The sequence below is a fragment of the Cydia strobilella genome, chromosome 11, assembly GCF_947568885.1.
Source record: "Cydia strobilella chromosome 11, ilCydStro3.1, whole genome shotgun sequence".
In the NCBI taxonomy this organism is placed as follows: domain Eukaryota; kingdom Metazoa; phylum Arthropoda; class Insecta; order Lepidoptera; family Tortricidae; genus Cydia; species Cydia strobilella.
The window spans coordinates 2,499,602-2,524,193 of record NC_086051.1 but is presented as its reverse complement, the minus strand read 5'-3'; the positions used below and the strand labels follow the sequence as shown (position 1 = coordinate 2,524,193).

At 38.5% G+C, this 24,592-nt stretch overlaps 1 protein-coding gene across 2 annotated transcripts in view; it reads right to left on the bottom strand.

The window, feature by feature from the left end:
* LOC134745350 (tyrosine-protein phosphatase Lar) overlaps positions 1 to 24,592 on the bottom strand; it is a 631,884-nt gene that overhangs the window by 490,043 nt on the left and 117,249 nt on the right. For both annotated transcript variants that reach the window (XM_063679373.1, XM_063679374.1), the window contains exon 3: positions 8,000 to 8,044. In XM_063679373.1, coding sequence (XP_063535443.1) covers positions 8,000 to 8,044 — 45 coding nt within the window. The remainder of the gene's footprint in view (positions 1 to 7,999; positions 8,045 to 24,592) is intronic.

Sequence of the window (24,592 nt, the reverse complement as noted above, 5' to 3'; positions counted from 1 at the left end):
TCACATAAGTTAAACGGTGTACTCGTATTTACATGACGCGCGCTACATTTATATTATACCTTGGACCTAGGAACAGGCAGGAAGGAGTGTACAAAACAATACATAATGTGAACAACTTTAAATGCCGGCTAAAGGACCATTTAATCAGTAAATGCTATTACGAAATCAACGATTTTATTTGTAATTTGTAATTTATTTTTCGATATGTTCTTAAATTTGACTAAACTAAACTAAATATAAGACTGTGATTGTTTTTATCTTGTATATTTTAATTTAAGCTATAATATGCATGTTATTTATAAAATTGTAATTTATTTTAGTAGCTTGTAAGTTATATTTCCGACATGATTGTAAAATTGTTATGGAATAAATTATCTTATCTTATCTTACAGGTTTTTAAAGGGTCGGCAACGCGCATGTAATATCTCTGGTGTTGCAGGCGTCCATAGGCTACGGTGGCTGCTTACCATCAGGCGGGCCGTATGCTTGTTTGCCACCGTCGTGGTATTAAAAAAAACCCCAGTTTTACCTAGAAAAGATGGCAATATATTTAAAAGTATTTAGATCAGTACGGTTTCCACTCACTATTATTTTTAGTCGCTTTTGGCGACATGTTTCGGATACGTCGGCAATCCTTCCTCAGGTACGAGTGTCCGCGGCGGCTGTACTCCGTGCACTCTAAAAATCTCCAAACCGTACATTCCACAAATTGACCAAGTCCCCACTTCCCCAGTAAGCCGTGCAATTTTCTCCCACACAAGGTACATTTACCCAGTAGCGACTATTTGAGGGTCGAATCTTAACCCCATAACCCCATGCTGTAGTGACGTGTTAAATCAATATTCCTCGTCTGTAGTCTATTTTACGGCCATCTTCAGCCGGGTGCGCCATCTATCATACGCCGTGCAATTTTCCCGGACCCTTCTCCAGCCGCCCCGCTAATGTGTCCTGACGCTGATTTAACACTATATTCCAATTTTTATATGCGAACTGATTAAATATACGTTCTTTTGGGAGTTAGGGTTTAGAGATTGGATGTAGTTTGTTTAGAGTAAAACATACACGGCAAATTTTTTTTTGTCGATTTTTTTCTTTAGATCCTGATTTTAGGCGGAATAAACACGAAAACCCAATTTCGGACAAAAAACTGTCTATAACATGACATGTACGGACTATAAGTTCCAAATATTTCAGTTTTCGGCTTTAAAATGCCCGTTGCTATCCACTAAATACCGTTAGGCATCAATGTAATCCAGCGATTGACTGTTGGCTTGCATGAAACCTGTTGTTAAACACACCCGTTTTACTCCACAAAATTGAGGTAATTCCTAGAATAAAACTGTGGAAATACGCGTATCAAAATAACACCTAATTTAAAGCTTAATAAACCTTGCTTAATAAAGCTTTGTAGTGTATAACTAGCCTTATGAACCGATTTTGCATGTACAGCCAGCCTTAAAGTTTGTAGTCTATGATTGTTCATTATTTTAGTATGTGGGTATTTTTGCACTTTGTAATTTTTTCTCAGTCACCCGTTGACCACGAACGCTGTAAAGGGTTCGAAACGTCGGGATGTATTATAAATTCAATATACGCGATATAATCCGTTTTCATAGTTTTATTTCATGAGTAACTATCGCGGTAACCGAAGACAATATTCTTAATAAACCAGTTGGGTTGTTTTTCATCACGAATATTTTAGTAGTGAAACACACACAGGCTCATATCTGGTACTAGTTTTCGGTGCTAGAAATTGTATTACAAGAAAAATTGAGCGAGTATTACAATTAACTTTGTACATATAACAATTTTTAGCAACGTAAACTAGTACCAAACATATACGTTTCACGTAAATGTTCATGTCAAGTCAGGACAGGATATATATGCATCAATATTATCTTAGTTACATATGTTAATTATGCTGTTACTTTCAGCCTGATTCGAGCTCTAAGATACGCCAAATATTTGCTAAAGATACGATATGGATCGGATATGTCAGTGTAAATATAAATTTCTCGATATAATGACCTTTTTGACAACAACTAAATAGAAAACCGAATGGCGGCAAATTTTAAAAATGTAGACGTGAAGGTTCGTTCCCCCGTACCAACATTAAATTTCGCACCGTTTTCTACTGACAAATTGATTTGACAGACTGTTTGTTAAATTCCGGTTTGATTCCACGTAGTTTAACTTTAATGGATCTTTCTTTTATACTTAATCTTATTTATTTTTTATTTTTATTGCAAATGTTTTGTATGTTTTAATTATGGATCAATGTTATCTGGATTAAATGATCTAAATAAAAATAAAAAATAAAAAAATAACAATATAGCCCTGCGATACAATAGGGAATATTACGCGAAACTCTGCGTAGGGGGCGACATGGCGCCACTACCACAATCTGAGGGTCTATCGTGAAACGAGAAAATTTCTTTATCTAACATCTCTGTCACTCTTGCATATTCGAGCGATAAAGAGGCAGATTGCGAATTTTCGGACTCGCGTTTCCCGGTAGGTCCTCTGTAAGCAACCGCCTAGGTGCATCAATGTCATATTTTATTATCTCTGAAAAACTTGTCAAAAACCTGTTAAAGGTACAGTTTGTATAAGTTACTCTATGGTTTACTAAAAAGGCTAGTGCTGCACTGGTGGCAGAACATTGCAGTAATATCCCCTATTGGGTTAACGCAAATGTCATACATTTAAGGTAATTATCAAGGATAATATCAATCAAAGTCTACGCGCTATTATCGGGCGTATGCATACGTAATGGGTTCGGTTTAGCACGCTTGTCTGGTCACGTATTACGACTGGTACCAGACTTACACTACAAGGCCAGTGTATTTAGTACAATGTCGTATTAAATAATAAAAAGATACGTAATTTTTTAAACGTCGTGAGTCACACTTAAATTAAACTGATTTTAAGGTTTACTCACGTATTTTTAGTCACACACACACAAATATTTCGGAGAGCCTACTCATGCATTGTTAGTTCTTGAAAACGGAGACCTAGGCCACAGGGCGGACACGCTATACATCAAAAATCACTTGCGTTTCTATGTGTGAAGTACACGCGGCATGCGTCATTGTGTAAGTTGCTTAAAAACAGTACTGAGCGGTCGGCAAACGGCCGTCAATCTACTGTCGCGGGGCGAGGTAATTCGAATCGGGGCGGGGCGGTGCGTGGCCGTTCTGTATGATAATACTATTACTTATTCTGTGCTCTCCAAAACGTGTGGCGCGAGTGACTAAAAACACGTCAGTTAAACCGTAAAATTAGCTTAATAAGTATTTCGTCATTTGTTCTTCCCGATTGACTTTAATTTTAAAATAAATAATCCAATGCCCACAAATATTACCGGAATTTTATTAATAAATTGGCAGTTAGATATATGTAGTTTCAAGTTATTAATTTTTTTCGCATCTATTTTCGAAACAATATTTGGACCATGTTAAAAACTTGTCCAATTTTTATTTCGCACACGTTATAAAGCTATAATACTTATTTAAGTTTCAGAAAAACTCTAAATACGGAACACCAAAAGAACTGCAATAATCTTTGGGAAAAATTTATTTACTACAAGTTGCGTGAACAAAAGACTTTTTTCTTCGCAGAGATAAAAGCAACTTGTGGACTGGAGTATTATTGCATTTCGCAAAAAAAACTGTTTCAAAAGACTCTCGGTGAATACGTAAATGCTGGGCCGTTATGCTTAGAGCAGACCGCCGACGACAAAATAAAAAACTTTGAATAATAGCTATTTATGCAACAAGTGCGGAAAGTGTATGATTTCCGACGAGTGGAATTTTATTCACGAGGGAGCAAAGCGAGCGAGTGTATAAAGGAATACGAGTCGGAAATCATCTTTACGCACGTGTATCATACAATGGTTTACTATGCATTGTGCGAGTAAATAAAAAAACATATCATGTCAAATAAGTTTAATTATTAAAAGGAGTGTTTTAAATCGACACGAGTTGCGAATAACCTATTCGCACGTGTATCGTACAACGTTTTACAGTACATATGGCCCTTTAAACTTTTTACATATGCACGAAAAGTGCTCTTTTCCGCACTAGTGCGAGAAAATAGCACCATATGTACTGTAAAAAAAAATTGAAAACAAAAAGCACTAGTGCGGAAAAGTAGTACTTTCCGCATGATATGGTTCCGTAGGAAACGCACTTTTCGAGCACATGCATTGTAAATAAATAAAAAGTCATTTATTGTCGCAGACTCGCAGTAAATAAAAAATAAACAGTAGTAGGTACAAGCTTAAATTACAGCAGTATTATACAAGTACATATACAAGTAGGAACTAACTATATATACATATATGACATTTAGAATTATAGTTAACAATATTATAAATGCTAAGTGCGACAATAGGCTCGGGACTCAGCTTGTGCCGCGACCGCGAGTCTGGCGACTGCATAGCGCTGTTCTTCAACCCGCACCTATTTCTTTGCTACGAGCAATTCGTTGGTTGGTGAATGCGACCGTTAGTAACGTTGAAAGTGAACGCAGCCGACGCGCAAGAATGAGGGTAGACAGAGCGCTGTCTACACAACTTTGACACCCACCCGCTATCTTCAGTCACCCGTGAACATGATGCATGTAACTGCGTCGAAATATCGGGAGCTCACAAATAATACAAAAAGTAATCACGGTCTATATCCCGGTCAATATAAGTCTAGTAGAAAAAGTATTGAAAAAAACCGGACAAGTGCGAGTCGGAGTCGCCCACCGAGGGTTCCGTACTTTTTAGTATTTGTTGTTATAGCGGCAACAGAAATACCTACATCATCTGTGAATATTTCAATTGTCTAGCTATCACGGTTCATGATATACAGCCTGGTGACAGACAGACGGACAGACGGGCAGTGGAGTCTTAGTAATAGGGTCCCGTTTTTATCCTTTGGGTACGGAACCCTGAAAAGGAGGGACTTTAGCCATTTTCTAAATCTAGTGTCTTTTAAATAAGTACTTAAAAGATGCTAAATTTCGTATTTGGTCAATATCTGGCTTTTTCTCAGTATTTCTTAAATTTGGTTATAAATGTAGTTATCTAATTATATCCTTAATTCTTATTCGGATCATAAATATTTATTTTATAAATACTTTTATATTTTATGCAGGTTACGTAGCAATTAGATTAGGTAATGTTATTATTTACGATTTCTTATTTGTAATTTGTATTGAAAATATTTAAAGAGAAGAAGATTGTTAAGTGAGTTGATAGGATTAAGATAGTTATATGTAAGTATTTTCTGTAAAATAATAAAATAAGGTACTTAAAAATCCGGGCATCTGCCATATTCAGCCATAAAGTCCAGAAAAATACGCACGTAAGAGCGTTTTAACATTGTACGATCCGATATCGGATGTCGGGTATGAGTCCAAAAACCGGCCAAGTGCGAGTCGGACTCGCGCACAAGGGTTCCGTACCATTACCCAAAAAACGGCAAAAAAATCACGTTTGTTGTATGGGAGCCCCCCTTAAATATTCATTTTATTCTGTTTTTAGTATTTGTTGTTACAGCGGCAACAGAAATACACCATCTGTGAAAATTTCAACTGTTTAGCTATCACGGTTCATGAGATACAGCCTGGTGACAGACGGACAGACGGACAGACAGACGGACAGCGGAGTCTTAGTAATAGGGTCCCGTTTTTACCCTTGAAAAATGAAAAAGTAAAGTGTCTTTTTATATTTTTTATACATCAGTTATTCTTCTCCAAACGCGAACCGATATCCGACATCGGATCGGACAATGCGAAAACGCTCTAAAGCAATCCTTTCTCGTCCCTTCACCCGTGTAACCAAGTCTTTACCCCGCTGCACACAGCTCACGGCACGATTGTTATGATTTTCTCATTACAATGCATATCAAAAGTGCTTTTTAATTCGCCGGCCATTTCCAGTGATGAGTTTCAACAGTTACATTATGTTTAAAGGCCTGCACCGGACTGCAATTTGTATGGGAACTGCACGCCGCGCCGACTGCACTTCAACTGCAACTTAAGTTGCAGTCGGATTGCAGTGCGACTGTACCGGCCCTAATACGGTTTACGTGTGACGGAAGTACATACGTCGTCGGGGGGGATCCAGCGTTTCTGATCCCCCTACATTGTGCGGGTGTCCTTGCGCCAAGCCGGGGCTGCCGGGGGGCGCCATGGTAGAGTGTACTCGATCCCATGGCGCCCTCACAAACGGCAAAGAGGATGAAACGCCGGTGTGGGTTTAGTGGGTATGGCCAGGTTCTCCCTCCCCTCTCGCCAGTTGAGAGGGGACAGGAGCGGCGAGTCCCACACAACCCCCCATCAATGGCCTTCTCGCGGCCGGGGGGACGGTGAGTAAAAGCATTCGCCCACTCCGTGAACAAAAAAAAGTGATTTCACACGTAGATGAAGATTGCCAATGTGTGTGTTAGTTAGTGCACAAAAGCTGTAAATAATAAAATAAAAATAAATAAATCATTTATTCTGGCGAAATAAACCCTATTTTACATTTTCTTATTCTGCCAAACTGCAAGACAGTTTGTTGGCAGAGGGGACTCCCTTAATACAGATGGGTAGTCTTAGCTATAGTATACATGTACTCTGTAAAGAGAGGTATGGGAACCGCACAGCGGACAGCAGACCCCAACTGGGGAAGTACCTCCACCTTACAGAAAACCGCAGCCAAATAACACTAGACCCTACTCATAGTGTTGTGTTCCTGCTGGTGTGTAAGGTTGCCAGAGCTCAACGAGGGTGCGGAGTGTTAGGGTCAGCAACGCGCATGTAGCTCCTCTGGAGTTGCAGGCGTACATATGCTACGGAGACTGCTTAACATTAGGCGGGCCGTATGCTTGTTTCATTTTATTTTCAGGAAACACTACTATTACTTCAACATCAGGATGCAGGTGCAGTGTTGTAAGCAACTGCTAAGGTGAGAAGAATAATAGTTCGATATTACCACAGAGTTAAAAGATAGATAAGAGTTGCTGACGACAAAACAGTGATTTGATGTCAAGCCGATTTCGCACGCATACATACACACTCGGCCCGATTCTAACATCGTTAGGTATGTCTATCAATCAATTTTTCAGGTAGTATGGCTCCATCGATACTGTCGATGATTTCGCCAACGTCAAAGTGGGATCCACGTGGGATCGAATTAATATTTCTTGATTAAAACATATCGGCCATCGGCCATAGCCAGTGTACGGTAAACAATAAAATTATGGGCCTCTAGGGCTCTAGCCAGACACGGTTAGAGGTAGAAATATCAAACGCTCTTAGAGCACGACGTTGTTCGGTGGTTGTTGTAGTTGTCTCGTAAAACCGATAGCTGGATTTTACGAGAAGCACGTGGACTACCAACCGTTGACTCCAAAATGGTGGTTAAACACGCTTTGAGATTAATTCTCCATTCACTGCACACTACCACATTAGATTACTGTATAATAAAGCTATCGATATTACACATTAAACAATATTTATGAGCAAAAAACAAAGGATTTAATCACGAGGCTACTATCAACAAGGCGTTCGAACCGGAAGTCTAGGTATGTCTAGATACGATATGTATTAGATGTCAAATAGTGACGTTTCTTCAAACAAAAACGTCACTTTTGACACTGACATCTAATCAATATCGTATCTAGACGTAATTTTTGACGTATCTTAAAATTCGAATCGGACAGACTTATCCCGTTCACCGTTCAACCCTGTAGTTGTGAATGTATGAATGAGATACACACGAAGAAATCGGCGTGCTATTAGACAACACATAAATGTGTCGCTTGCCATAAGGACGCTCTGACAGGTTTTTCGTATAAAGATACAAGCAATTTTCGTCCTTATGGTAAGCGACAATGCGGTACCTGTTGATTGAAAACGTCACAAATATTACCTTAGCGACGCTACCTCTGCTACTATAGGTTAATATGGCTGGTTTTATGTGAACTTTGAAAATAAACTAATATATAATATGTTAAGTACTTACATGTGTGTTGTCGGAGCCCATGTCTAGCTCGGGTTCCAATAAGGTCTGTGGACAAAAGTGATCATAATTAATCATAGTTTGTTTTATTCACAATTATTTAATTAAGAATACTTTAATATTGTTCGAAAATATATGAACATGTGTTAGAAATGAAGAGGATGTAGAAGTGAAGGCGTATCATCATCATCATATCAGCCTTTTATATTGTATGCGTATTAAGTCCGCCATTTGTACATTGTTGATTATATTTTGTGCAATAAAGTTTAAATAAATAAATAAATTAAAATTAACTTTGTTACATAGCGCGATAAAATAATTGTATTTTTATCATCTGTCAATGTCATATGCCATTCTCTTACTCTAAAAGTGACAGAAACGATGACAGACGATAAAAGCGATAATGAGAGTATTATGTAGCTATAAAAATACAAGAAGGTGGCATATTTTGGCTGACACCTTAACAAAATCGAAACATGAAATAAAACTATGAAAACGGACACCCGTTGACCACGAACGCTGTAAAGAGTTCGAAACGTCGGGATGTATTATAAATTCAATATACGCGATATAATCCGTTTTCATAGTTTTATTTCATGAGTAACTATCGCGGTAACCGAAGACAATAAAATCGAAACACTTTCCATGAAAACAAATGCACATCAAACCGCCACGTCTCGCGTTCCATTTATGAATATCCGACGGCCGAGATTCCGAAATCAAAATTTCATCGAACGCTTGGCGCCCGATCAATTTCACGCCAGTTTGAACCTTATGATGAAGTCATAAAGTGTAATTCAATGTGAGCCGGGGAATTTCCGAAGTGTTCGTAATAATGGCGTTATGCTAAATTCATTCAGCATATTGATTTCGTGTACAGAAGGTCGTAAGTGTAAAGTATTTTGTATTAAGTTAGGACTTTCTTAAAGATACATGGTTGCAGCTCAAGTTAGGCGCTAAATGTGCGATTTATTCAAGTCATAGGAACGGCTGCACAAACATAACAAGTGATTTAGAGCGGAGCGAGTAACTATAGCTTTGTTCCTTTAGTGAATGTTAAGGTTAAAATGTCCATTGTGAAATATGGAGTTATACGTTCAGTTTAACGTTCATTGAATAAGCGATACAATAGTTATTTACGATACAAGTGCGGAAAAGAGGAAATTCGAAACGAGTGGCGATAAATTAAAACACGACCGCAGGGAGTGTTTTAAATCGACACGAGTTGCGAATTACCTATTCGCACGTGTATCGTACAACGTTTTACAGTACATATGGCCCTTTAAACTTTCGACATATGCACGAAAAGTGCTCATTCCCGCACTAGTGCGAAAAAGTAGCACCATATGTACTGTAAATGTATTATTATGTCTGCATAGGGGTCAAACACATTTTAGGAACAGATCACATAAGTTAACGACTCTTATCTGATACATATACAAATATCCCGTTTTACTTATTGTACTCAAAATTTTTCAAAATGTATCCCGCTAAAAATTAGCTTTTACTTTGCGATGTCTACAGGAAAGACGCGAACGTGATAAGCATAAATAAAATGTGTATAGACCAGTAAAGCTAATATTAAGCTTAAACAAAAGGACATTCATAAACATAGGGTAGAATAGGTACGGTTGTTCCAGGGTGCGGCAGTGACAGTCGTCGTAATAGCAAAACTATACGGATTATGGGATTTATAAACGAATTACAGACCTAGATATACCTCATGTCATTGTATGTACAAAGTTTCATTACAATCCAACACGTAGTTTTAAAATGAGAGCGGAACTACGTTTGTATGGGAAGGTGCAATTCGGCCGAGCTTGCCGGGGACTCTTAATTAATAATGTATACCAAAGAACCTAAGAAGAAAGAAATTACATGATTTCAGTATTAAGTTTATTACATTTTGCTCATTAAGTTGCTGGCCGTGAGAAATAATGATAAAAACTTTCATTAAACCCGTTATACACTTTTTCATTAAGTCGGTTATTACTATAAGGCCCACTTGCACCATCCCGCTGACCCGGGGTTAAGCGGTTAAACCGTTAAACCAGTGTCAAATTGTACTGGTAACCATGGTAACTCACGGTTTGACCGGTTAACCCCGGGTTAGTGAATGCTGCAAGTGGCGCTAAGGCACAGTTAACACTTTGTTGCAAGAAGTAATTACGTTTATATACATTTCGGTATTTTGTGTTCATTTGTAGTTCAGATAATTTATTACAAAGTCATCCGGACTGTACATATTAAACTAAACGTTAGTCAAACATAGCTAAATAGCTGACCAAATGCAAAGCTACAGTAATCACGCGGGGGCCTAAATTATCAAATTTCTATATATTTTTAAATATTTGGAACAAATTAAATTATTTTCAGAAAATACTTTAATTTGGCTAGCTCGGAATCAAATGGATGATTTAGTTAGAAGGTCGAACCATACTGTTCTGTCTACCTTAGGGATGGCCAGGGGGCGCCATAGCCTTCAGTAAGAACTACTTGGAAAATTTCGACCTATGCCGCTGTGGCCCGGTGGCCGAATGGCACAGGCACCTGCCGCGATAGCAGAGGACGCTGGTTCGTTTCCAGCCTGGGGTACTGGCCTTGGTCACTTTTTCTTGGTATATGACATTTATTTCAGTAAATAAAAACCGGTTTGCATTCCCTAGCCACAGCTTAAATTTAACCGTCGTAACCATACCTATACGGACACACTAATATACCGATTACCCTAAATAGGTAATTTAAATTTAATCTTGTAAAAAATGTTTTCGCTTGTGTGAACCTACCTTAACACCCCTAATGAAAACACAGGTATTTAGTAAAGCGGCGTTCACGCTAAGCTGGTTCTAGTAATCCGATCTAGACAGAAGCTAGGGTTTGTTTAATGCTCAATTACTGGTTACCGGACTATTCACTGGGGTCAACGGACAAGTGTGAGGCTATTTTCATACTACATTTAAGTAGTGTGATATAATTAATTTGAAAGTTTGTATAATTTTGATTTATAGTTTTAGTTGAGCAGGGCCGACCCTAAAAACTCAGTAAATTTTAATGGATTGTACAGCATCGCAAGTGAAACAATGGTTCCATGGCAGGTGGCATCCATGGTTCAAAAGTTAGAGGGATCCCCCTCAAACTCTTTTCTCTCTTTTCACACACATTATTTTTATTCTTTCGGAGCGAATATTTCCAAAAATATTAAGGATAAAGCAAAGAGTATCGGTATTTGACGGAAGTATTCGCATTGTAGGGTGTACGTGTCACTTTTTCTTAGAAGACTTGGTCACTTTTTCTTAAGTACAAGACATTTCTTAAATTCTAATTTACCCATCGGTGCTTCTACTTTAAAAAACACAAATCAAAATATTGGGATCCCTTTGTTTCACATAAAGTTTTAAGTCATAATGTATTGTTTGCAATATTATAATTAGTCCTAAAACTGAAACCTGAACTATTCAGGATTTTCGTAATCCTATAGATAGGTTAGGTTAGGTTTGTTTTATGGTAATCCTGAAAAGTTACGCGTTTCTAAACCAAACAAATTATGACTAACGAAAATGAGGACAAAAACTACATTACGATTATGACTAAAAACTTTTTGGGAAGCAATAGAGACCTAAAAATATTTAATAAAATTTATTCAATTTCAAATTATTAATCTTGGAAAATTATATAACCCGGTAAAGATGAGACCGTTTTCGTTTCGTAGCCGTAATTGTCTCTAATAAAATCATCATAACTCATAACTAATGGAACGTCAACTCCGGCTGTCACGAGTTGACCTTCTAGTCTTCGTTAAATTACTTAGATAGGGGGGGTATACCAGTGGGGCGACACTCCTCCTTTCGGGCATTCTCGGCTCCGTTCGGCTCAGTATTGCTCCGAGCAATTATTAGTGTTGGCACAACTTGACGTTCTTTTGCGTGCACGACCACAGATAAGACAATGACTTGAATTTTGACAACCCTAAATAGCCGAAAGGGATAGTGCCATGCATTAGAAAGGGACAGCATGATACGTCCCTGAACCGCCGTAAAACGTCGGTTTTGTGGGAAGTGTAAGGACACGGAATAGTACTACCGTACAGAAAGGTCTGTACGGTAGTACTATTATTTATTCTGTGCCTACATACATACACACATTACGATACATACATTACGATATTGAATCGATTTCTAAATAAAAAAGTTGGAGAACGGCTTCATTAACTTAATCTTCAGGCCAATTCTAACTTACCTTTTGACATATTAATTATATGGGTCTCTATTGTTTGACATAATTATTGAAAGTCATAATGTAATGATTGTCATATTATCATTAGTCATAATTTGGTTTTTCTCAGAAACGCGTAACTTTTCAGGATTGCCATAAAACAAACCTAACCTAACCTATCTATAGGATAACCCGAGAAAAATCCTGAAAAGTCGGTTTCAGAATTATGACTAATAATAATATGACAATCATTACATTATGACTTTCAATAATTATGTGAAACAAAGGGACCCCTAATTATATATGAGTAAATTATGTATTTTGTTACCATTCACGCAAGGATTTCAATCGTACTTGACCGTACAGTACCTCAAATGTCACAATAAAATACGTTCGCTAAACACGCTAGCAAAAAAATATATAATATCAAGATTTTCAGCTTACTTATTGACATACATAGAAATGAGAACCGAACCACGACAACTGCGGAAATACTCTGCCCGATATTTCCACGCGGGCGACATCGAAGATGTCAACTTCAGTTTAATGCAGTGTAAACTTTGCAAGTAAATACCGTGCGAGCGTAAAGCCCGAAACCGATGAACACAGATCGTAGATTAACTAGATGTGGACTGATTTAAATGTTTTTTTTTTCTTGTTGAAGAGCGGAATGAGGATTCTGGGTGGAATAAATACAAATCAATCGTACCATCACACTCCGCGATTGTTGCGCCATTTAGGGTCCTGGCTAAATTGGTTGTTCAATAATTATGCTATAAAAACAAACACGCTATAATATTTCCAATTTAGCAAGAACCATAAATGGCATAAAAATCCCGTGTGGCGACTGTACATCGACGGACGTCAAAAGAATAGAAATAAAAACCGGTCAAGTGCGAGTCGGACTCGCGCACGAAGGGTTCCGTACCATTACGCAAAAAACGGCAAACACATCACGTTTGTTGTATGGGAGCCCCCACTTAATTTTTTTTTTCCTTTTTAGTATTTGTTGTTATAGCGGCAACAGAAATACATCATCTGTGAAAATTTCAAATGTCTAGCTACCACGGTGCATGAGATACAGCCAGATGACAGACGGACAGACAGATAGACAGACAGCGGAGTCTTAGTAATAGGGTGCGTTTTTTGCATTTGGGTACGGAACTCTAAAAATGTATTGTGATCACAGATGCTAAGAAAAGTCACGTATTTCCACAATACAAAGAAGTAATAGAAATGAAACGTACGTGTAAAGCGTGTGGCAACATTAGGATTCAATCAATCTTTAGGTAGTATGGCTCCATCGATACTGTCGATGATTTCGCCAACGTCAAAGTGGGATCCACGTGGGATCGAGTTAATATTTCAGCCAGTGTACGGTAAATAATAAAATAATGGGCCTCTAGGACTCTAGCCAGACACGGTTAGAGGTACAAATACCAAATGCTCTTAGAGCACGACGTTGTTCGGTAGTTATTATTTGTAGTTGACTCGTAAAACCGATAGCTGGATTTTACGAGAAGCACGTGGACTACCGGCCGTTGACTCCAAAATGGTGGTTAAACACGCTTTGAGATTAATTCTCCATTCACTGCACACTACTACATTAGATTACTGTATAATAAAGCTATAGATATTACACTTTAAACAATATTAATGAGCAAAAAACAAAGTAATTAATCACGAGGCTACTATCAAGATGGCGTTCGAACCGGAAGTCCAACATTAGGATTAGCTTCACTCACCACAGGCTATTGTCAGTCATGTGTGTGGTCATGTGTCAGTTCAGAACGGCGCTTATGAGATGTCAATGTGAAAACGATTTAATTTAAAATTACAAATATGCCGTGTTGCTTCATTTTGAAGTGAAACACTAGCCGGACAAGAAATATTACACATGGAGGCATTTGACATCATCGGTAAGTATTATTTCCATATACTAATTCAGGCTCAGGGCGCTTCCTGTCAGAGCGCGGTGCGCTCTTTCTGTTTTCCGTGCGTATTTCCATACATTATTGAAGTTTCGATTAGCGTTTTCTATCATATATTTTGTCATTTTGGCTAGGCGTGTAATTTTTACAGGTGTACAGGGGATACACCCATAAAATATTACACGCGAAGTACGAGCATTTGCTGCGTCCAGTTCAAAATGCGGTCTGCGCCGCATATGTTTCTCAAACTCAAGCAATACAAAGTTTAAATTATAATTTAAAAAAAATAAGCTTTGGTCACGTACGGAATACGGAAGTCCTGATCGGAATTCGAGAATCAAAGGGCGTTCGAAGTTCGTCTTTGTGAAGTTAGGCCGTCGGGTTCGTAGGGTCGGACGCCAATTCTGTTGTAACAAGTGGATAAGGTTTTGATTAAATCTCATGCGAATTTCATAAATTGACCACGCATTACGCTTATTGATTACGCATTAAATGGTATGTCCTTGTCTACTGAATCTGATTAAATAAAATGGAAATGAAAAAAGCTGTAAATGGTGCGTTGCTGCCGCGATGTCTTCATGCACGTCGAATTTGGCAGCGCAAATAAATGCTGGCTGTTTGTAAACCTTACTGTGAAGAAGATAAGGTTTACCAAGGGTCAAAGTGTGTACACATACCCACCAGCAGGGCACAGTAAACACAAATAACAGAAATAAACGTTCCTCTTAACGCAACTCCGCCATGTTGCCTACGCTGCAACCACTGCACTCCATCTTGTGCGGTGCAAATAAACCAGTCACAAGCGCATTAACTATGTAGTATGTTAAGGTGACATGCAGATGGCTATTGCAGCAGCAATACTGCAGCGTTGCCGAGGGCGATTTTGACAGGTGCGGCAGCAATGCAATGTGAAAGGTGGTAGGTATACGCAGCGCGGCTGGTGGGGTTGCGGATGAGTGACGCCGCGTGCCCGTGACTCCACCCCAAAGGCAGAGAGACGAACACCCCAGGTTTTTTAGTGAGTAGAAATCTCACATATCCTCAGTGCCTCCCCCTGGCGCTGGGGAATCTTTCGAAGATTTTTCCTGGGCAAAAAAAAAAAAAGGTATACGCAGCGCGCGGCCATCGTGAACGCTACTTGCAATCATCTTCCTCGCGTTGTCCCGGCATTTTGCCACGGCTCATGTGAGCCTGGGGTCCGCTTGGCAACTAATCCCAGGAATTGACGTGGGCACTTGCTTTTACGAAAGCGACTGCCATCTGACCTACCAACCCAGAGGGGTAACTAGGCCTTTTTGGGATTAGTCCGATGTTTTCCTTCACCGAAAAGCGACTGGTAAATATCAAATCATATTTCGTACATAAGTTTCAAAAACTTATTGGTACGAGCCGGGGTTTGAACCCGCGACCTCCAGATTGCAAGTCGCACGCCCTTACCGCAAGGCCACCAGCGCTTCCTAGGCCACCAGCGCTTCTGAACGCTCCTTGCACTGTTACTGCTTGAAAATGGAGAGCTATTAGGCTCTCCAAAACATGGCGCGCGAGTGAATGAAAATACGTGAGTTAAACCGTATTATTAGCCTAGTGTTAGTATGACTCACGACAGTTTAAATTTGATTGCGGCAGCAATGTTGCACCGCTACATTTTTGAAGTAGCGCTAGTGTTGACCGAACCCGAATGGCACCATTATTGTTATGATATGAGCGAATCATATCAGTATCAAAAGCCAAAAAGCATAGAAGCATAGAAGTATCTGTGCCCGCCTACAACGATAGCGCAAGACCTCCCCCAACCGGTTTTCTCGGCGCGCGCGCAGCGAGCGACGCGGCGCGCGGCAGCGGCAGTACGCAATACACGGTCGTCGTGAACGCTGCTCGCACTATTACTGCTTGAGAAAGGAGACCTAGGCTCTCCGAAACATGTCGCGCGAGTGACTAAAACAAGTGAGTCCAAACCGTAAAATGATTTAATGTTAGTATGTCTCACAACAGTTTAAATTCGAGTATCAAAAGCATACACAACACATTTTAGAATCTGAATCTCCGCTCTTTGTATAAGTATTAAGTTTCACTAGACTTTTAGTCTTTCTCTCGGATATTTCGACGCATTTACATGCATCTTGTTCACGGGTGAACTCAATCCGGGAGCTCAAAAACGATACAAACGGTAATGACGGTCTATATCCCGGTCAATATAAGTCTAGTGAAACTAACCATGAATCATTCAAACCTGTAAGTATTAAGTTTGCCGCACGTACCTAACTATCGAAATTTACGACAATTTCACCGGTTTATTACACTCGCGGGCTCTATCCTAAGTATCCTATAAGCTACTTTTTAATTTACGGAGGCAAGTTTTCGTTACACTTCGCTCGCGATGCCGATGGCGCCTTAATACTTATTAATTTACGGTATTATTTCAAAGTATTTTTTTTATATTACCTACGAGTAGTTAATTTTACTTTAATCTCTACGTATACTATCTAACCATTAGTATTTTATTAATATCAAAAAAGTTGTTTGTTATGAAATCACATTTAAAATCCGGTCTATCGCGAATTTATTTTGTTACCTTTATTTACCGACGTTCCGACAGGTTTGGCTGGTCGTGGTCGCGGCTAACTGATGTCCCAGCAAAATGTCAAAACAGAGATTTGTGTGACTACCCGGCGAACAGGGTATTGTGTGTGTGTGTGTGTGTGTTGGGACATCAGTTAGCCGCGAGCATGACCAGCCAACACTTCGCTCGCGATGCCGCCTTAATACTTCTTAATTTACGGTATTATTTCAATTATTTCAAAGTATTTTTTCTAACCATTAGTATTTTATTAATATCAAAAAGGAACACATAGTGAGGTTTTAAAAATATGGACATAAAAGTAAAACAACATAATGTTCATCATTATCAAACTGCTGTCAATTTACAAAGGTATTTTTTTTTTTTTTAATAACCTGTAGTATCCCACTGCTGGGCAAAGGCCTCTCCCTTAGATTTCCATGACTCCCGTTGTTGAGCTGTTTCCGGCCAGTTATTAGTGAAGGTGTCTAAGTCGTCCCGCCATCTCCGCCTGGGCCTGCCACGTCCGCGCTTCTTTTGCGGCATCCACTTGGTGGCTATACTAGCCCACCTATCCGGATGCATGCGGCAGACGTGACCTGCCCAGTCCCACTTCAGCCTAGCGGTCTTCTCCCCTACGTCAGCTATGCCTGTTCTGGAGCGCAGGGTAGTGTTTCGGATGTATTCAGATATTAAATTCGGTATTCCACCAATGCCACTTATAATCGCCAGCGAACCTCAAAGTAACCGAATCCAGGTTGTCCGTAGGTTTCGGAAACCGTTGCAGTGCCAGGGTGATATATGTCAGCCGTCAGGGGACGTATCTATATCGGAATACCTATTATAACCTGTATGAAAATAGAATCAGTTATGAACTGAAAGACGAGCATTTTAGGAACATAACCGTGTATAGTATAAAGGTCGCCTTTTAAGATTCCCACATTCTTCTTACTTACAAGTAAGAAGGATGTGGGTTTTAAAAGGCGACCTTTAGATTTCTAATATGTACTAGTTTATTTGTCGTGTAAAAGCTTAATACCCAAACAAGTGAAGAAAACCCCAAGAAGGGTGTAGAATGACATTATAAGCAAAATATAGCCTGAGTCTGAGTTATAGATTTTACCTATTTAAGTTAGTATATTTGAGTTTTGAATGATTCACGGTTAGTTTCACTAGACTTATATTGACCCTACCTCCCTTATCCCTTATCTTGGACCTTATCGGGAGCTCACAAATAATACAAAAGATAATCACGGTCTACATCCCGGTCAATATAGGTTTAGTATATTTGTACCTAAATTCTTGAAAATTGGTAATATACAAAGCACCCGTCCTTAAGTAGTTTAGTACAGTACTTATGTATGTTGGCGGCCGATATGCCTGGGCAAATCTCAGGCATATCATGAAATGGTGACGTTTCATGATATGCCTAGGAATTTAAAGATTTGTCTGATTATTTGTCGATCGGCTGCCGACAATTATTATGACTGTTTTTATGAGTATGAATATTGTGGCATAACGCCCAATATACACCTTCTTTTGTTATTGAGTTTAAACTTAGGTTGATTTGTGTAATAGTACTGACGATAATTTTATTTTATGTTTTACTTGTTTTAGTAACCGTAACAATTACTATTCTTCGAATGGAAGTATCAACATATAAAACTCCCAGGTATGTCGAAAGGTACATATAAGTTTAATAGGTACATAATGAAAAATCAAGGCATAATCGTGCGTAACATTATCATGAAACTCATAAATTGTTTAAAAGTGTCGAAAGTATATTTAGTGACAACTATAAACTTATCCATCCTTTTTCACTATATGCAAAGAGCCAACTTCATACTTTATTTATCTACACACTAACTCAACCCCAGACTACATTTTATATTCAACCATATAACCATAATTTTACGATTGAATAACGATCGCGGAACATTTGTACTTAAGGTTTTCTTGCATAAGCAACCCATCTAAGTGAAAGGGCTCGGGCCCGCCCGTGGGCTATTTTGTCTGTATTTTGTCCCTTCAGATCAGCTTTTATAGAGTATCTATTGTCGATGTAGATGTTCAACGGGTCTACTGTTCGGTAAGTTAATATGACCCCAAATTTTTGAGGCGTTATTTATTATAGGACAGCGTATTTATTTTTCCTACTGTTCTGTCGTGATTTTTGCTTATGCTTTCCTTCTTTTGCAATAAAGAAGGAAAGTATATCGTTAATCGTTAATTAATTAATGTTATGTCTGATCGTGGCTGTATCTATATCGCGCACAATACGACTATAACGTTTTTGAAGACACTATCGGCCGATTCGAACTTTAAGATACATCAATTAATAGATCTAGAAACGATATGGATTAGATATGTCAGTGTCAAAAGTGACGTTTCTCCCAAAAAAAAAAAACACTAAATGAACTGTGAAAATTTGGACTTTCAAAAAGTGTAATTTAAGAATCTATTTTGAATTTAAAAAAAAATGAACATAAAATCCTATACGTTTTTTACAGCGTAATGTGCGCATTTATGGTACCATTTATGCATTTTGAAGCTTAACATTTTGACGGCTTATTTCTTCTAAAAAACCCAGATTGGCACCATACTTGATAAAGATACAAGCGATCGCACAATAACATTTTTAACATTTGATTACATGGCTAAGGCAAGGCAAGGTTTGGCAAGAGGCACTTTTAAAGTCTGTACTCTAAAATCAGCCTACATTTTAAACCCGATAGACAAGAAGGTATGTAAAATAAAAATTATTTTAAAAATAAATAACGTTCATATTTATTAAGACCATTCTGAAATGTAATAAATCGCAGCATTTTACCGTTATATTCTACTACCATAACATCGCAGTAAATTAAACCCCAACTACGCCCCGTTGTTTCGCGTACTTGTATACTTGTATTGCACGAACCACGCACGACAAGCGAAGCGGTGCAGTCGGGTATACGGTGGTGTTCGGGTTTTACAACCTAACAAGTCCAGACAAAACTACAACTAATGGTACAATGGGCATTTTCATCACACTTGACTTGCTCGAAAAATATCTTATTTCATGCAGGTGTACTGAAGGACAAAAGCCTATATTGTTCCCGCGAGTGATAGATTCTGAAAAAAAAAACTATAACAGTCAAGGAATTTAATTTCTAGGGGCCCATTTTTGAATTTGTGTGCGGCGAATTGATATTTTTTTTAGCACAAGCAATATAAATTAGGAATAAAAAATGGTACCAACCACTCGTTTTCAATTCTATTAGTAGAATACTCCGCACATAAATAAAACTTTTTACTGTATTTTTTTTGCGATACATTAGCTATTAAGATTTCTCGTCAGTCGTCTTGAAACCTGGGCTATAACCGCGAAAATCGAAGTTCGCAAACTGCGGGCATCTTTCTCTGTCACTCTAATTACACCTTCATTGGAGTAAAAGAGAAAGACCCCGCAATTTGCGAATTTCGGTTTTCGCGGTAGGCCTCCTGTTTTATTCGAGCGACGAGTTGTGTGTAATGATACTTTTTAGCTGCGAAAATAAAAACAGTTCACAGTACATTTTTATTATTTTACAGCATAAAAGTGCCTCAGGCGGAGATTGAACGGTCTGATCGGAGCTCAATCAAACCTTTTAGTAAAACGTGCATGCATTTTGGCTGCTATGCCATTGCGTTAAGATCTATGACGATAGCAAGTCGTATACACATTATTACAATAGGTACATTACATATCGGTGGTTTTTAACGTAATTTTGCAAGTGATCATTACAATGTTTCTAACAATAGGCTTAGTAATCATTTGGAAATAGCGCACAGACAAATTACAGGCTAATCTACTAGCAATCGTAATAAGCTAAGACGTTTTGTAAAGTAGTTTCGAAGAAATATTTATTTTTATTGTGTTTTATATTAAAAAACATTTGCATTTTTAGCAGCTGTAACTTCTTCCGTGTCTTCGTTTGCATATTATGTCCTACCTCGATGACTGAAACCTCCATAATTATCATCTTTCATCCAAATCGGTTCAGCGGTTTAATCGTTAAGACGTTACCGACAGAATGGCAAACAGAGCTATTTTCGTAATTATAAAATTAGTAAGGAAATATTAGGGATTATATAGGTACATATCTCAGCCGGAATCAGTATTGCCAGCCTCATGTTACATAACGACCTCGCACACTCGCCCTCTTATTCCCCTGCAACAATTTCTTATTTTCCCGCTCATAGTCATGTCACTAATGTACACATTTATCCTAACAAATAATTTACCCCATAATACAATTCCTATAACATGCCTTCGAAACGTCAGCTATCCACAACGTAAATACATAAGCAAATTACACTGCGACCACGTCAATTACTCAATACCCTTCCCTCATGTCTATAACTAACTTTACAAACCTCGTATATAACTAATACATACCATTGCAAAGGCGACTTTAATCTTAGGTAATCAGAGTTCAAATTGCAAGTCGCCGCTTACTCCATTTTAGTAGTTTGAGGAAGCTATTATATTTGTCGCCATATATTATGTTTGTGTGTATTAGGTACGTGTTTGTATGTTAGGTAAGTGGATTGTCACCAATTAAGCGATGAGGCCACTTATTCTGGATTAATGTATTATCTTTATATATGTATGACTTTGTGATCGATGATCGTTTGAGTTTAAAAGCCTTATGAAAATAAATATCGGAGAGAATTTGTCTAATAAATATCTTTCATCTTTTTTTTTATCTCCATCATTAATATCCACAGTTACCAACATAAATACAGTAACTAAGTGGAAAACTATGTACTGGTAATGTTCTGATTTATGGAGTGTTACCAATCTGCACATAAATTATTTATGGCGCGAGATCGAAAACTTTCTTACCGATTCTTCGTGTGTATCATAATTCAGCACGCTTCACAACTTTTTGTTTTTGAACGATGAAATATTTACCTTTATTATACATCGCCTTTATATTTTTTATAAATAAAGAATACCTGGGGCCTAGCCAATATGGTAATCGTTCGTAGAGAAACAAAACGAAACGCTTTATTCGTAAAGCCAATTGACGTGTCAGTCTAATACAAATTTAACATTTACTGAAAATAAAAAATCCTTACATGGTAAGCATATCTTCTATATATATATATATATATACCTATATATATAAACGTAAAAGTCCTGACTCACTTAAATCAACGCCCAGCCCAAACCATTGGACTTAGAGAGCTGAATTTTTCACAATAGGTAGCTTTTATGACGTTAGTATCCACTAAGAAGGGGTTTTTCAAAATTCATCCCCTAAGGTGGTGAAAAAGGGGTTGAAAGTTTGTATGGAGATCAAATATTTTTGTGAGTGTGGGACTTGAATCTTTGTATAAAGGCATATTAGTAGAATACAAGAAAAGTAATTTCAGCGTTTTTAAAAATTCATTCCTTAAAAGGGTTAAAAAGGGGTTGAAAGTTGGTATAGGGTCCAAATTATATTTTAAGCTAAGAGTTTGAAACTCCAACACCAACATACAAATCCACGCGTAAGAAGTCGCGGGCAACAGCTAGTATATTATATTAGTAGAACGTAGTATAACAGTTATTCTACCAAACCACAGAATATATAATAGTACTAGGTAGAGAAGATTCACTCCTTAACAAAGAGCGACTACTACGCGCAAGACGGCGCAAGCGCGTGCAGGCGTCCGTTCCATAGCGGTGTGCGGCAATTACTATGGCAAAACCTCAAAATTGAGGCGGCCGCAGGTACTTGTAGCGACGCGACGAAATCGCGGAGTGAGACACGCCTGACCAAACTATGCTACTATTATCGCATTTGTCGCCTGGCTGACGGGACAGAATATCAATAAAAAAAGTTGTTCCATACACTACTACAATAATGTAAACAACGTGACCCATTGACAAAACCTTGGCATCATTTAGCCGGAGCGTATAATAGGTTATAATGTGGCTTTCCTTACAAACATGGACCATAAGGACCCTTTAGGCATGAAACGCCCCATAATATATATGTCTTAAACCGTACCATCCGGGCTAGCACATGATTGGCGCGAGAGTATATCGCCGCGACATAGACTATCCGTGCCCCTTTAATTCATACAGTTAGTAAAAGATGGGTAGTCTATCTCGCGGCGAGATACTGTCGCGTTAATCATGTGCTCGGCCTACAGACGTGACAATTTCGGATTAAACCGATATTACCGATTACCGATGTTAATTTTACTACTAAATGTAACATTATGTTGTATAGTTGTTTGTTATTAAATCACATTTAAGATCGGGTCTATCGCGAATTTATTTTGTTACCTTGATTTACCGACGTTTCGACACAGGTTTCACTGGTCGTGGTCGCGGCTAATTGATGTCCCAGCAAAATGTCAAAACAGAGATTTGTGTGACTACCCGACAAAAAGCGTATTGTGTGTGTGTGTGCTGGGACATCAGTTAGCCGCGACCATGACCAGCCAAACCTGTCGAAACGTCCGTAAATAAAGGTAACAAAATAAATTCGCGATAGACCCGATTTTAAATGTGATTTAATATGTGATCAAAACGCGAAAGTTTTAAATGTTATAGTTGTTTGTTATCCCTAAAATAAATAAAATAAAGTAAATAAATTACCCTGAAATCGAGCCGCCACTTCAAACAACACCCAATTAACAATCAGCCAAAATTAACCCAATCGAAGGGGGCACCGGTGTCAGTTTGCTTACCCTTGCCCAGAGACTAGTTAACATGAAACTGATAATCTCCAAACAACGCCGCGTGCACCGCGTGCCTGATCGATATTAATGACCTACCTACATTAAATGCATTGCGACGAAGCGACGCAACGCACCATTGGGGCCTATGACTATTCCCTCTGCGCTGTATCCCAGGTAGCATTTATACGTCATTATGACGTAATAATGACAGCATTTTTTTTTTTAATAATAAAGGACATTCTTACACAGATTGACTAAGTCCCACGGTAAGCCCGAGGAGGCTTGTGTTATGGGTACTCAGACAACGATATATATAATATATAAATACATAGAAAATAATACATAGAAAACATCCATGACTCAGGAACAAATATCTGTGCTCATCACACAAATAAATGCCCTTACCGGGATTCGAACCCAGGACCATCGGCTTCACGTGCAGGGTCACTACGCACTAGGCCAGACCGGTCGTCAATTATTACATCATAATGACGTATAAATGCTACCTGGGATACAGCGCAGAGGGAATAGTCATAGGCCCCAATGGTGCGTTGCGTCGCTTCGTCGCAACGCATTTAATGTAGGTAGGTCATTAATATCGATCAGGCACGCGGTGCACGCGGCGTTGTTCGGAGATTATCAGTTTCATGTTAACACGTCACTTTGCTACCTGGGATGAGGGTTGTCTGTCTATATTGCCCTTGCCTATATTGTCTAAGATATCCTCTGCCCTTACTTCAACTAGCAGCCCGATCGGCAACACGACTCTGCTCCGGAGTCCCCGTTTGATGTTAGTTGGAGTTGTAGGAATCTTGTAATATCTGAGATTCTGCTTTTATACAGGCTTGGCCTATTTTATACTAGCTTTTGCCCGCGACTTCGTCTGCGTGGTTAGTAATTTGGGTAGCTTATTTTTTATCTAATTGCTATCTGCTTTTTATCGACAGACAGACAGACAGAAACACTTTCGCATATATGTGTTAAGTGTTTTGTTGCGAAACTTTTAACCGTTAATCGTGCCGACTTTTAACCGACTTTAAAGCAGAGGTGTAATAATACTATTACTTATTCTGTGGCAGAGGTTCTGTACAAAATCGTAAAAAATTCAAACGTATTTTAAATTGTTTAATATATACGTAGATAGAACAAATTTTATACCCTTTACGTTGAAGTGGGTGATATTTTCGACGCGTA